We start from the raw sequence: 15,280 nt of genomic DNA, 5'->3' as shown, positions 1-15,280 counted from the left end.
CGGATCAATGAAAAATAGAATTACTCCTCTTTAAAGTAATAGTTTTAAAAAGACAGTCAAACTCCGATTTTACGTTTCTCCAAGGACTGGGTTAAAAACGTAAAATGCTTGAAAAACGTAAAATGCGAGAAATACACAGCAGCAAAACTGATCGAGGGACCACCTGATGAAGAAACGTTAAATGCGAGAAAAACGTAGGTTCAGGAAGGGGGCGTGTAAAATCGGGGTTTCGCTGTAGTATGTTTTCGGACTAAATATCATAATTTCTTTTAAATAATTATTGGATAAAATTATAAGGAATTTTCTCTTTAGACTGAAATTTGTCTGTATGGAAAACTTAATCATTGCTTGAGATATGTACAAGTTAAATTATTAATAAGTACAAAGCCAAATATATATAACTGAGTCATTGCATTTGTTGGTGTGCATGTTAACAATATGCGTATCACAAATGTGCATCTGCAACATGAAATAAATATTATACATAATGTAACTGGCCAAGTAAGCGAAATGAGAGATTAAATCACTTTAAAATTAATTTAAAAAATGAAATTTCTTTCCATTCATGACGTTTTTAGCTTAACAAGTGGATAAAACAAAATGCCGCCAAAGAAAGGCTGAAACAACGACTCGCTATGACTTGAAAATGATTCAATGAGTGTCTCAATAATATTTCAATGGTATAACAATCAACTCGAAAATAATTTGTAAGTCACCAAGTCATGAAGTAGAAAACGATGAAATACGTATAGAAACATTCAATGAGATAAGACGCAATACAAAATTAATTCTTAAACACGATGATTTGTTCTCGTAGCAAGGGGCAGAGCGGCTGGGATTGGAAGGTGAAGTTCACTAATGACTATAATTAATTTGCAAAACGAAACATTGAGGCTTTGTTTAAAAGTTTCTTTGTGATATAGGGTTCCCACAATTAGATCCTGTACAGAATAATAACGCCCAAATGTTTTAGTAGATTAATCATAAGTAGTCAAGTTAATTGTGCTCAAAAGATATTTAATGTACTCGAAGGTTAGTCAGGAGCTCAAACTTTGTCAAGTACTTTGTACGAGGATGATGCACTCTTTACAATTACTGTAATATCTACTACGTATATCGGAAAGGCATTTAGCTGCTGTGTGCCGAGGTTCACACAAAAGAATCATCAAATGTTGACAAAATTGAAATGAAGTACGTCAGTATTTGAGCACATAAAACTGTTTCCTGAATTAAAGACATCATTGTGCATTAACGTGGGAACCCTAAAATGGCAATGTCACATTCATTTCGACCCTGAAATAAGTAAAAACCAATAGTACACTTTTGTAGTTTGTAGCAGCAACATTTAGGATATCTTATTGCGTCGTATATTGGTAATCAGCCGCCAGATTCTTCAACTGCAGAGAGGGAAGAACCTTACGGCAAGCTAGCTTCATCAGAACTAGGAATCAGTGGTCTAGCCGCTAAATGATCTACTCCAGGGCTCGTATCCACGATATCACCCACTGAGGTGGTACTGATATCCGTATTAGTGGAATTTCTCGAATCGTTGTCCTCATCTTGCAAACTTTCTCGCCTACCTCTAGGATCACCATCGACGTCGTGTTTAATTTTCTCGACGTGCTGATCCTTGCCAACCGAAGACGAGGAACCATCCTTCTTGTCGCTATTGCTAGTGGCACTGCTGCTACTTTTCCGCTTGCCATCATCTTGGTCTTTCAATTTGGCTTCCAGTCTAGCTTGTTCATTGATTTCTTTTACCGCTCGCAGTTCCTTTTTGAGTTTCATACGTCGGTTCTGAAACCAGATTTTTATTTGTCGCTCGGTAAGGCAGAGCGCATGTGCTATCTCGATCCGTCTCCGTCGAGTCAGATAGTGGTTAAAGTGAAACTCTTTTTCCAGTTCCAGGGTTTGAAACCGAGTGTATGTTTGGCGACCACGACGTCTGGGGCACCCGTTGGGACCTAAAACACAACAACAAACCAGGTGAATTGGATATAATTTCGCACTAAGAACAAATTAAAATTAAATAGCAATTCACGCACACAGCACCATTCCCAGTTACATTCAAAGACCTGAATCGTAGCTTAAGTATCGACACGTCCACCACCTTGGGACCAGACGATGCTTTCTTCTATGTCTGCTATGGTGAAGTAGCGTGTTTTGCTTCTTGATTGGGGTTTCTTATAAACTTCATGTTAATCCACAATCAAGAAACACCACATTCAAGTAGCAAAACACGCTACTTCACCATAACAGGCATAAAAGAAAGCATCGTTTAGCCCCAAGATGGTGGACGTTTCGCTACTTAAGCTACGATTCAGTACTTTAGCTACATTCACTCAGTGGTGCAGTCTCGGGGAAAAAAAGATGAAAAGACGCATACAAGTACGAGCATAAGTTAATACAATCAAAAGATCGGGGAACACTTGTACTAAAATATAACAAAGCGGGGGAACACTTGTGCTGAAGTTTAACAAAGTGGAGGAAAGCTTTGTAAAAATAAAAAGTAAGGAACTCCTTCTCCGTGCGTCCCCCTCGACTCCACCACTGTATTCACTTAAACTGCCTTTCACGCAGGTCTTTTACATCTGAAAATTGATGGATACATTTAATAACGTCATTTAAGAGCTATCCATACATGCCAATATACAAGGTTATGGATTGGAAACAGCTAAGTTTGTACGTAATGTGGTTATTTCCATTATTCCTTGCAATTTCTTTAATAATCAACACGATGTAATTTGTATCCATAATAATTTAAAAAAAAAAATACTTCTGACAAAACAAAAAGTCTATCTATTTCGCTTGTAGTAGCTATCCGCTTCGCCCATTACAGTAAGTAAAGTGAATACATTTCTGCAGTGCTAAAAAAAAATGTGTCTTATTCCATTTATGCATAATCATTGCTATGTATTTTTTGAAGTATATATTGTGCTGTTATATGAAAAAATCTCGGAATTATTTGAAGAATGTAGATCAAAAACTAATTTTATGAAATTTATCAAACCTTAAGGAATCCATTTGGTGTACTTCCCCTATACTATTCCTGTCTAATGCTTAATGGAAAAATGTATAAATGGGGGGAAAAAAAGAAAAGACACTGTATTGCAATTTCTTTACAGATTTTTTTTCTTCAAAAACTAATGTCTTCATCTGAAATTTAAGATTTTAGCAAAAGTATGCTGAAACATGTCATTATCGTTAAATGCACGAATAGTTTAACAACATAATAAATTGAGCTTAGATCATATTTGCATGGCAGCTTTTCTCGTGTTTATTATTATTATTATTATAGACAGGTGCATGATGTTTGAAAATTATTTCAATTTAGTTATAAAATTATTCAATCTTATTTCGTTATTTTTTGTTTTCTGCGAGGAACTAAATCAAGAGTTTCCAGAAGGAAGTCAATGAACCTCTTTTTCCACTTTTAAAGCACTCATGCACGTTCGGATATTTTTGCTTTAGGACATAAATGATTACACCGAAAAGATCATTTTAAAGTAAAAGTTTTATTATTAAATGATAATATTCAATTGCATGTATGAATAACTATCTCTGTTTTGTTTGTTTCAGGGATCTTTCATGCCCAGTTGAACATTGCGACAGATATATTGATGTCTACAAGTGTAGCTAGAAACTTTAATGACTGACGTGGGTTTTGTCCCGTGTGACATTAACATCTGGACATTAACATCTCGTAAATGCATAAAGTTATCGTATACTGTCACTCCTGTTTGAACAAAATTTGCAGTGTGACACATTTTATGAAACTCAAACATTTATGATATTTTCTAAAGTTTAATTCAATAGAAGATGACAATTAATGAGCCTACATGAAATAAATATTAATAATTTCAAAAACTTACAAGTTCAAAATATTTCTGTAAGTGTGAAAAATAACGAAAACAGATACCCGGATTTAGTTTATGGTACGTCATAAACTAAAACATATCTATAAATGTGAAAAGTAATTAAAGCAAATAGTCGGATTTAGTTTATGACATGTCCGATATGCTTGTCATCAACGGCTATTATACGGCGCAGACGAATGGCGAAAAGTGTCGAGAAATCTATGCTTTCGATGACTTTTTGAATGGCGGTTATGAGATCAATTATAGTTTGGAGGTAATTTTTTAAACTTTTTCTTTTGCTTCACAAAAATTATCCAAGTCAAGTGATTTTCATTACAGTAGTCTTAGGTTGCCCACAGCGAGCATGGACACTTCAGAGAGTTCTTCAGGCCATCAAACACTCGATCAGTCGCTGTGGGGTACTCGATCGATAGAGTAATTAATGAATCCTTCCTACCTGTACCACATTTACTCAAAATCTAAGTCACTTTGGATTATTGAGACTTTTTTTTTTTTTGTTTGTTTCCGCCTTTGGCAAATTTTGACTGGTATAACAGTTGGATCAGTTGTCTCCGGCTTGCTTTGGTCACAATTTTCCTTCGAGCTGCAATCGGGCAGTTATTGCCCAAATAGTCGGCCTTGAAGATCTACATGTGCTCAGAAATGCTGTATTTTGACATTTTCGCCGAAAAATGAACAACAATAACGATCATACTCAGAAAGAAAAAAAATAAAATAAAATTGAAATGTGCCCTGAAGATTTGAATCAATCTCGCACATGATATGAAAGATATCAAGATTTTTTTTTCCCATGTGGCTCAATAATTTTCACCTTGTATAAACAAACGCTGTATAATATTGGTCACATTGAGAGAATATATTCATTATTATTGTAGGTAGATGATCTCTGCACATCAATTATGTATTATTAACCAGGCCATAATATATTAAACATTTTCAAAACCTTCTCTCTTAAGGAATTCCTAGCGCTTGCTTAAAAATAAGTTTAACTAGTAAATAATTGAAAATGTATCAAGATAACTGAGAATATTTAATAATTATAATGCGTTGAAACTCGAATAATTGCATATACATTTTTTTCATTGTTCAATTATTTTAAACTATCATACAATAATACCTTTAACAAAAATGCAATGAAACTATTTAAGAAGACAAATCATGATGCTGTTTTCAAGATAGGCAGTAAACTATTCGCCAAGGCCAAGTACCAGTGTAAGGCTTGACCACGGAGAGATGGCGGATGACCTTGAAGCGAAAACATCATTTTTATCATTTGTAAAAGGTAGAATCAGTCACAAAGCACCGAGTAGTAAGAGGCACGTTCCCTCTGATCCTATCTATTACAAAATAATAACAAATAACCTTCGTATTATATAATACAAACGATGTTTCCGCTTCAAGGTCATCCGCCATCTCACCGTGGTCAAGCTTTACCCGTTTTCTTACGCTCTTATCTAAATATGAAGGAAAGCACACAGTGCAAAATATTTCATGACTATTGTTTTATTTATTGAATATGTTTGTATGCAATTACAAATAGTTACTGCCTAATCGTGTGTCTTAAATTATCTACGCTACTATAAGTACACTTCCGTAATTCATCACCAGGGCTAGGATATTTATGACACAAAAATTATTAAGAAATGCCCTTTTGCGAAAATGCTTATAAAAATTTAGCAAAATTAAATAAAATGAGAAATAAGGCATTTTAAATTTTCAAGAAAATGTGTTACGTATTTTTTTTTTTTTTTTGTTTTTTACTATAAATAGTAATATGCGTTTAAATTTAATACGAAAATGCGTAATCATATATAATAACTTTAATTAAAAAATAAAGCAATAATGAAAATGATATTATTATTCATTACATCAAAATACAATATAAAAGTATTAAACAAAATCTAAAAAATAATGAGTAATGCTTTGTAAAAAAAAATGGCTAAAATGTGGAAAAAAAAAGCACTTATCAACAACATCCTTGCCCTGTTCATCAGTCTTTTATTAATATTATGTTAATATGGTTTAAAACATAATAAACCATAAAGAACCCTTACGTATCAAACATAATAGTGGTTGATACGTATTTGGTAGCTTTTCTTTGTATTAGTAATAGTAAATTCATAGTACGTATAAAAAAGAAGCAAAATAAATCAGTTTTCGATGTATCCCTAAGCAAATCAAACAGCTTTAAAAGCAGTATTTCATCTTACGTATTTGACGGCAGAATCTAGCAAACTAGATATTTTTTAGCAAGCAATGTGCATCATTGACGTTTCTACAATTTCTTTTGAAGTTAAATGTGCTGAAAAACGTTAAGTGGGGAAAAGTTAAACCATATGGTTCAAAGTTACCCCGAATGAGTAAATGTTTTAATTTCTAATCATTGAACGATTGAAAAAAAAAAAGGTTATTTAACAAGATCCAAGGTCTTTATTTCTCCTTTTAAAAGCATTATTTTTTTTCTTTTATCAATGCGTATAACTTATATATTAACACGCAATCTTCAGTCTAATCGATTGATAAATGCGAAAAGTATTGGAAAAGTGACAAAAAATATAACTGTCGATGCAAAGAAAATTTTAAGGAATTAATTGTAGTAGTACATAGGAATCACTTACATAATTTAACTTTCAACACAACCAACTATCAACTTCATTTGTCAAAGTAAATTGCATCGAACAATATGGATCGCTTAATTTATTTGTATACATCCAGCAGGCTTGCAGAGCAAGCAGCCTTTGCAGTAGTTAGGATTTGGACTAACTTAACACGACCAAAACTAATTTGGAATTGGGTTAACGTAATCAATTAAAATTGATTGGAATTTGGGTTAATCTATCGCCACCAAAATTACTTGAGGTTTGGGTTAACGTAATACGAACCCAATTAATTAGGATTTGGGTTAACCTAATGCGGCGAAGATGAATCCCGCAAGCTAGTATTTAATTTTAAGAAAGCTTTTCAGTCGTAATTTCGGTGACACTAACAGAAGCAAAAGCTCCTTCTCATTGGCAATGCCTTGGCGACATCGACTAAAGCAGTTAGTTGACTCATTTCAACACAAGAATGAGCTACACACCGCAATGCTATTAATAAAAGCTATATTTGGCTATAAAGCAATTTCAGTCGCATAACTGGCTTCCAAATGTGACATTTAGCCCACCCACACGGACAGCCCATGTGACAGTCTCAGCTGTCTCTGTGGAATGGGAAAGTTTTTACGCGACGGATGTTAACAATAGAAGCAGTAATTTATGTTTCCAACTGCCATTTACACAAGCACGGTAACACCAATAATGGGTGTTTACGTTTTTTCTTATCAAAAAGAAAAAAAGAGCGAGTGGCCTCGCCGTGAAATCCATAAAAAAATCTATTCGTTTTTGTGCCCGATAATGCGTTTTAAAGTGCCGTAAATAGCGTAGAGGTGTCGTACCTTCCTGCGTTGGAACTGGTATAAAGAGTGAGAGTTTTATACCTTTAGTGAAAACATAGAAAGATACATAGAAAGAAATTTGCTAATGAAAACTTTGGAAGACGCAAAATGTGCGACCATGAGGATGAATTAATGCTTTTTTGACTCATTTGCGCATAACAAAAATGTATTTCTTTCAAAATAATCACCTTCAGACACATGTTTCGTGCCAATTGTAAATCTTAGTAATGAGAGAAAAAAAGCATCACAGTAATTTTTAAAAGAAATGGACCTCTCTACTTAAAATTTTTTTTAAGCAACAAAATTTTAATAATATTTTTATGATTTATTCAATGTTTGAGAAAACTACTGGAAAAAAAATCTCTCTAATTGAAGACTTACATTTTCCAATCAAGTTTTTGTAAGCGGGGATTATACGAGTCATTCAAAAACCAATTTGATTAAGTCCTAAAAAAAATGGGAACATTGGATTTTAAAGTATTCAGTTTTAAAAGCTAATTCGTATTAATTTAATCGGATAAGTATTAAGTGAAAAGAGTGTATAGTTTCTGTCTTGCTTCAATTATTCAGAAAAATACTATTTATTTCAAAATACTTTACAAAAATCAGAAGCATTAAAAATGAAATGGGCTTCACCCTATTGGATTCATGTAATGCTCTGCAAAATGTCCTACATTGCAAGAGATATACAATTTTATATCGCTTGTTTTATTTATTCATCATGACGCATATGAAAAAAAAAATTGTTTGATTATATTCGTGCCAATTTTTATCAATATTTTTCTAGGAAGTGGATTGTTATGATGCACACAGGAATTTCGCTAGGGGGGGGGGGCAAGATCGAAAGTCTCATTCTGATATCATACCCTAATACGCCGTCAAACAGATTGACTTGATTTTATCGATTCCCGAGAACGAAAAACAGTAAAAAATAAGCTATTGAATAAATAATTAGTATTATTCAATTAATTATACTTAATAAATATTCAGAAAGCAAAAGAATTTACGCTTTTACTTTTCTCATTCTTAAAAAATGAACTCAAGTTCATAGAATCTCATTTTAATCTGGAATTACAAAACTAGAAACAAGGTTATTACAGTGCATTCATTTGTAATCACCATTCTGTTTCTTGCAGACAATTTCTTATAAGCAAAATGCACAATATTTTAAAAAAATGTTTTAACATGAGGATTTTATTTTTTCACTTATTAGAACTGAAATTATTGTTACTTTTGTTTGAAATTATTCTACGTGAAAAATAAATAGAATCGTAATAAATGGGGGGAGGGGGACAAGACCTATGGGAAAGGTCCGGACCCCCTGGACCCCTCCCTTGTGTGCGCCACTGGGCACATTTATTATGTATTAGTTATCTAAAAGATTAAATGAACTAAGTCAATTGATGTCTGCCTAATATTCCATAATATTTTTAGAAGCCAACTACAATCGATACTTTTCCCCTCTTTACAATCATTTAAGAGCGCAAACAAAAAGTAATTTGCAATTTTTATCTATGTCTATTTTTCATTGCATTTTTCTATACGAAAAACATACACATAACTATGTATGAGACAGTTCACTCGCTTTATGTATGTAAATATATAACTTGAAATTCAGGACGACGTTAGAAATTGGCAATGGTAATACACAGGAGAGTATTACAATTGTAATACACATTTTGAGAATTGGAAGAGCTATGGAACTGTAAAATCATTTGAAACATGTGAAGCTATTTCCCGTGAAATACATGTTTCGTTAAGTACGATCGATTTTACGTTATCGTCTTTGCTTGCTATGAAATATCTCGTCTTTTAGCAGTTAATTTTTTCTTCTTCAAACCTAAAATGCAGCGGCTAATTTTAAACGCTCCGTTATGCATTAAAGTAATGTTTGACTGCATCTTTTCTGACAATCTTTTCACTATACAAACCACTTGATACCGTTCCGAATCCTAAGCAAACCACATACGTTAAAAATAATATTTTCGCAACAATTATTTAGCATATCAGGTGAAATAAGATGAATTCACAAGTTATCTTCAATAAATTGAATTACAATAATAAAAATGATATAGCTTAAATTTCACTTACTGTTCGTGTACCACATGAAAAATGCCGGAAGATCATTAATGGTTCGTGGACCACAGGTTAAGAATCATTGCCTTAGAAACAACAACAACCAACGTCAAATTTTTTCCTAATTAGATTTTTTAATTTGGAACAGCTACAACTAATATCAGATTTTGACCAAAATTTAATGATTTGGTCGAAATCTTACGCGTGACTGTTATTGCTCCTAGCAGTGGCGCACATAAGAGGAGGGTCCGGGGAGTCCGGACCCCTCCAATAACCCTTGATTTTTTATTTTTTATTTTTTTGATTGACTATAATCTTATGTATGTAGTACGTAAAACAATTCCAAGCAAAGGTAATCAATAATTTCAGATTTAATAAATAAAAAAATAAAATTTTCCCTCTTTCTTCCCCTGCAAAATCGAACTGTCTGTGAACGTAAATTGTTTTATAATGATGATTTTGCTTCGCTGTTTTAATTTTAAAAAATGAGAAAAGTAAATACATTTGTTCTTGTGCTTTTTTGTATTTTAATTAGATATTTTTTATTAATAAATCAATTAATACTTGATAAAGCTAAGTAGTTATTCAATAATTCTTTCAGTGATTTTTATTCCCGACAATAGATAAAATCAGAAGAATATCTTTGGATGCGTGTTGGAATAGGATATAATAATGGTGGATCTTCAATCATGGACCTCCCCCCCCCCCCCCTTTTAAAAATTTCTTTGAGCGCCAATGGCTCCAAGGTACAGACATACTTCCCCATGCACATTGGCATAGCTATCATTCAAGTAGTTAATTTAATCCTCCGTATGTTATAACTAGCTACTGCAATGTAAAAACATGTCAGGAAGACTTCAAAAACTGAGATTCTTTGCAACTTTTTCTTGTCTCCAAATTTTTAACGCCGAAGAATACAGTTTGCGTGAACGTGAATACTGTTTTGTCTTAAGGATATTATTACCGAGTCAAAATCTCAATTACCATGCTCCCAAAATATTAAGCACCACATTTGCTTGTTTAGAAAGCAACAAAAATTAGCAAATGATGTTACTGCTGTTTATGAAAATCTGCGTTGATATTTAGTGCAAGCTACCTGCTGATTGCAAAAATTTTTTTAACGCAGCTCTCTGTAAATAAAATTTATGACATTCTCCCTTTATTTAAAGTAGCTGCAATTGATTGTTTTAAAATTTTTGAGTTATACTATTATTAGTGAAAACATTTGACTCTTACAGGGAAAACTGCCAGTAAATGACATGACCACGGAGAAATGTGTGATACATTTTGACATAAAATGAGAAAAAAAAATCTAATCCAATGGTAAGTTTTAATTTTTGACGTTCTCTCTTGTTGTTATTTTTAAATGATCGTTAAATTTCCCCAATATAATAAACTAATGGTTCATCAATACATATATCATATCGTATATTCTTGGATGTTATTTCTTTTTACTATTGAAAGCAGGTTGTTATTTTGTAGAATTAAAATACTTATTATCAATTCTGTTTTTGTTACATTACATTGTTATTTGTCGGAAGTGTGACAAAAGGCATTATTATAATATTAGTCCTGGCTAATAATTGACTTCAAATCTAGATATATTTTTTCTGCTTCTAGATATATTTTATCTGTATTTTTGACAGTCGATATACCAATTTTCTCTCGTTAAAAAAAATATAAACCTCTTTTACGTCATTTTTTTGGGGAAAAAACAATTATTTGGGTAAATGTTTTTAAATGCGTGAAACCAATTTTATCTTACAACAAATAAATACCTTTGTGTTGGAAATTAAATGAATGAATTACCCAACGTTTAAATCCACACAAATTGCAGATTACTGCATACACGTGTTTTGGGGTTACAAGGAACCCCTTTTTCAAGCAAAGAAGTATGAGCTTCTAGATGAAAAGTCATCCGAGGAAAGCGATCGATGGCAAAAGTCGATCTTGAAGGCACTGTATCATTTGGGGGAAGTGTGCCATTTCTCTTATGGCTATGGGCATCCCTGAGTAATTCGTATTGATCAATGGAACTTTAATAAGCAGACATATTTTCCCTGTCCGATGCATATTTATTTGAAATCTACCCTTAAGTTTAAAACATGCAACTATTAACGATAATTTATAACGAAAGTATCCATAACACACAAGCATTTATACTTTCGTATTTTATTTCATATTTATATACTTATTTTATAATATAAGTATAAAAGTAAAATAAAAGTAGGAAATATAAGTTAGTATAAGTATAGTTTATTAAGTATAGTTTTATTACCGCAGCAACTTTTTTGTACTTGTGTTACTTTTATACTTTGCAATACATCCTTTTAAACTTATCATAAAGTTTTATATCAGAAATGTTCAAGCAAAAGTACCTGCATATGAATGCATTAAACTTCTTTTGAGCATAACCGAAATATTAGACTGGTACTTAAGGTGGTGTGGGTTCACACAATTCTGAAAAAAAGACATTTCGGCCATTGAAAAGTTTTTACGCTTAATGATGCTACAACACATACGGTTTTAGATTCGAAATAGCACCCTACGGATTTAATTCGGCCATTCAGGGAAGCATTCGATTAATTTATGCAAACACCACTTTGCCAAAAACTCTCGTAATTTTTTCAATATCGCCGGCTTTATATTCCCCTACCCGAGTCGTTGAAGTTTTACATCTTTTAAAAGCGTTCCTCTATTGCCAAAAGGGATAGAAAAAATCCCCATCAGCCCCTCTCTTCCCTCCACTCTTTTATTATTTTTTCCCCTTAAGCCTTAGACGCATTTTCCTTAAGAAAGCAAGGAAAAAAAGGAAACTATTTCTCCCCGGAGGTTAGGCAGAAGAAAAAAGGAAAGAGAGGCTCAGGTATCTTATAGCGCAATGGAGAATTCTATGGAGAAAAGGAAAAGATATAAATATATCTTTCCCCTTCCCTGTGATAGGATGGAAGATTTTGTGTGATGGCGTTCTAGCTCGTTATGCGAATGCAATGTAGGAGTGCAGTAATCAGAAGTGCAAGCAATGCATTGCCCAGACTTATGAACACTTGCGCAAAGCCATCTCAGTTTCGGGGAGGGCTCAGAAATTGTGAAATATATCCTGCAGTTTAGCCCGAGGCTCAACCACCGTAAAAAAACAACAACAAAATAAATCATTTCGGCAAATAAGGGATGAAATTTTCGGAATTTCTTCGCTGCGGATTATGAAAGCTCCAAGTGGATGCATATTCCAGTACTTTAGACCAGAAATGACATTTTAGGATATTTTATTTTTACATTTCTGGCATAGATGGAAAATTATCGAGCTTCGAGATGTTGGGCAGTTTTTTATTTCGTTTTTATTTCCCTTTATGCGTTTACTTTTTTTTCTTCCCTTCTATCGATTTTTAGTTTGGCTCACATAAGCAAAATGGTCTTTACCTAGTCAATTCGATGCAAATAATTAGTTGAAGTAGGTGATGATTACATTGTAAATCTATTATCATGCTAAAAGTTAGGTGAATCAACTTATTTTTTCTCCTGTATGTGTTTACTTTTTTTCTTCTACTATCGATTTCATTGTTTGGCCCACATACGCAAAATGACCGTTACTTAAGCAACTCGATGCGAATGATTAGCTTAAGAGAGTAATTATTACATTGTTAATCCATTTTTACGTTTAAAGTTAGGTGAATTAACGTTTCGGGACTGTAACATATTTTAATTGTTGCACTCGTATGCAACATGCTATGTTTCAAACATTTTTTTTTAGCTTTCACGAATTATTTATTGCTTTCACTTAATCGTTGAATGACGTCCGTACTTTGATTTTAGTATTCTGTACTTATAATTCAGGCGTCCACGTTTCTCGGAATCGAAATATTTATAAACGACTTACTCGTTTTTACACAATCCTTTTTATGCGAGAACAGTAGCCAGCGCACAACATCCAGCCACTGGTATTCATTTGAATTTTGGCGTCTTGAATTCAAATTATGGTTACGATAAAAGCTATTAGTAGAAACAGGAAACCCAACGAGTAGGATCCTATCGCAATTCGTGATTGCGAAAAAGATAATTTGAATTCGAGAACTCCAATTTTTTTTTTTTTTTTTTTTTTTTTTTTTTTTTTTTTTTTTTTTGCAGTATGGATTGCGCGCCAAAAAATCCAATAGAACCAACCAAGATTACCAAAATAAATAAATTAATTAATTAAAAAAAACGACGTTTAAATGTTTTTGGACACGAGACTCATAGAAGTGAGGTCGATACTTTGGTTTTACATCGAAAAATAAGTGAAAAAATTGATGATTTTAAAAATAATTTATTGGAAAATATCCCCATGAGAACCTTGCCACATATGTTCGTGCTTTTGATCTTTTCACCTCTCTATAGCCCCTCAGAATAGTGTTGACGACAATCCTCCTTTCCCTTCCAAATAAAAAAAAAAAACAATGACTTTGAAACTTTCGAAAACTGAAGAGAAAAATTTCGTGTAAGGGGGGGGGGGGGCACTACTTTCAAAAAGTAGTGGGTGATTGGGAGAAACAATTTTTGGATTCATTGGGTAGTTTTCAAAAGAATAAGCAATGGCGTCAAAAGTAATTTCAGATTGTTTTTCTCTCCTTTTAGTGTCATTGCGGCTTCTATTCGTCAAAGTAGAATCGCATTTTGCTGGTAACGAGAAAATTATATTTTCACATACTACTTAAAACTCGAAAGATGTATCAAAACAAATAAGAAGTCTCATTAAATCTTATTTTGACAGAGGACTTTCATCTTCACACTTTTACAATGCGGTATAACTTAACCTGCATTATCAATGTGATCGCTTATTTTGTGCCTAAAACTTAAAAAATAAATGATAATTGGGCACTTGGATTTTTAAAAAAAATCAAACATATCATTGTTAATCACTTACTGTTTAACTGAATCAGTAGATTAAAAGGTCAAACTTTCAGACATTTTATTACCTTCAGTGAATTTTCAAATTTTCTCTGTAAATATGTTTAATGCTTTCTGACACTCAATAAAACGCATTAACAGAATTTTTGGAATTTTTAAAAACATAATCGACCGCCTTGTCTAGTGGTCAGAGAAGTCTGACTGTGGATAGGGATGTTCTGGGTTCGAACCCGGCTCGGGCATGGATGTATTATCTCTACTGTCCTTGTCCTTTCTTTGTGTGAATGTGTTGTGCTGTGAATTGCTGCCCACTCTATAAACAGATCCTTATGGTATGTGTGTACTGTGGGAGTCTACACCAAATTACGGTAAAGTTTGAAAAGTGAAACAGCACGTCCTTAATTGCCAGCCTAGTTGGCACACGACAACACCATAATTTTTCCAAACCATATTTTGTAAAGTTACTTGTTTAGTTACACTAAATCAATTAAATTTTAAAACTCTGTTATTCTTGAAATCATCGATCGAGAACTAACCCCCGCTTGGCAGTGAAATACGGAACATCAGCTGATATGAAGAGCGATGAAAAATCGAGTGCTCTAATAAAATTAGCAAAATATATCAAATAATACCCCAATGATTAGAAAAAACTCTTACAACCATAAAAATAAGTGATTATTTAGCTATCTTCAACTCTGACATCCGTAATGAAACACAGCATAATTATGGGTTAAGCCACAATAAGATAGTAAGCTTACCCGTCGCAATCCACTTCGGGTTTAATATGGAAAGGACGTTTTCCGTTACTCCGATTGGATGTAGAAATAATGAATAGGAAGCATTTTGCCTTCCTCCGGTGCCATCTGCAAAGAGGATGCACTGATACTGGGATCACACAACCACTCAAATTGCAATATAGTCACTTGAACATTATTCGAATTTGAGATCATGCAGAAAAATTAGTCTGAAAAACAAGTCAACAGCATGCAGAAACTATTTTTTTAATCAA

The 15,280-nt window shown here is 33.1% G+C and overlaps 1 protein-coding gene across 2 annotated transcripts in view; it reads right to left on the bottom strand.

The window, feature by feature from the left end:
* Nucleotides 1-319: 319 nt before the first annotated feature.
* The window catches only part of LOC129231468 (homeobox protein abdominal-A homolog), a 173,720-nt gene continuing 158,759 nt past the window's right edge, over nt 320-15,280 (bottom strand). Inside the window, exon 3 of one of the 2 annotated variants that reach the window (XM_054865792.1) lies at nt 320-1,964. In XM_054865792.1, the coding sequence (XP_054721767.1) occupies nt 1,417-1,964 (548 nt within the window). In that variant the 3' untranslated portion in view covers nt 320-1,416. The remainder of the gene's footprint in view (nt 1,965-15,280) is intronic. The other variant, XR_008581254.1, reaches the window with a different exon arrangement.

The sequence above is a fragment of the Uloborus diversus genome, chromosome 10, assembly GCF_026930045.1.
Source record: "Uloborus diversus isolate 005 chromosome 10, Udiv.v.3.1, whole genome shotgun sequence".
NCBI classification, from domain to species: Eukaryota; Metazoa; Arthropoda; class Arachnida; order Araneae; family Uloboridae; genus Uloborus; species Uloborus diversus.
The sequence above is the reverse complement of the archived record's forward strand: the minus strand, read 5'-3'. Positions and strand labels throughout refer to the sequence as shown.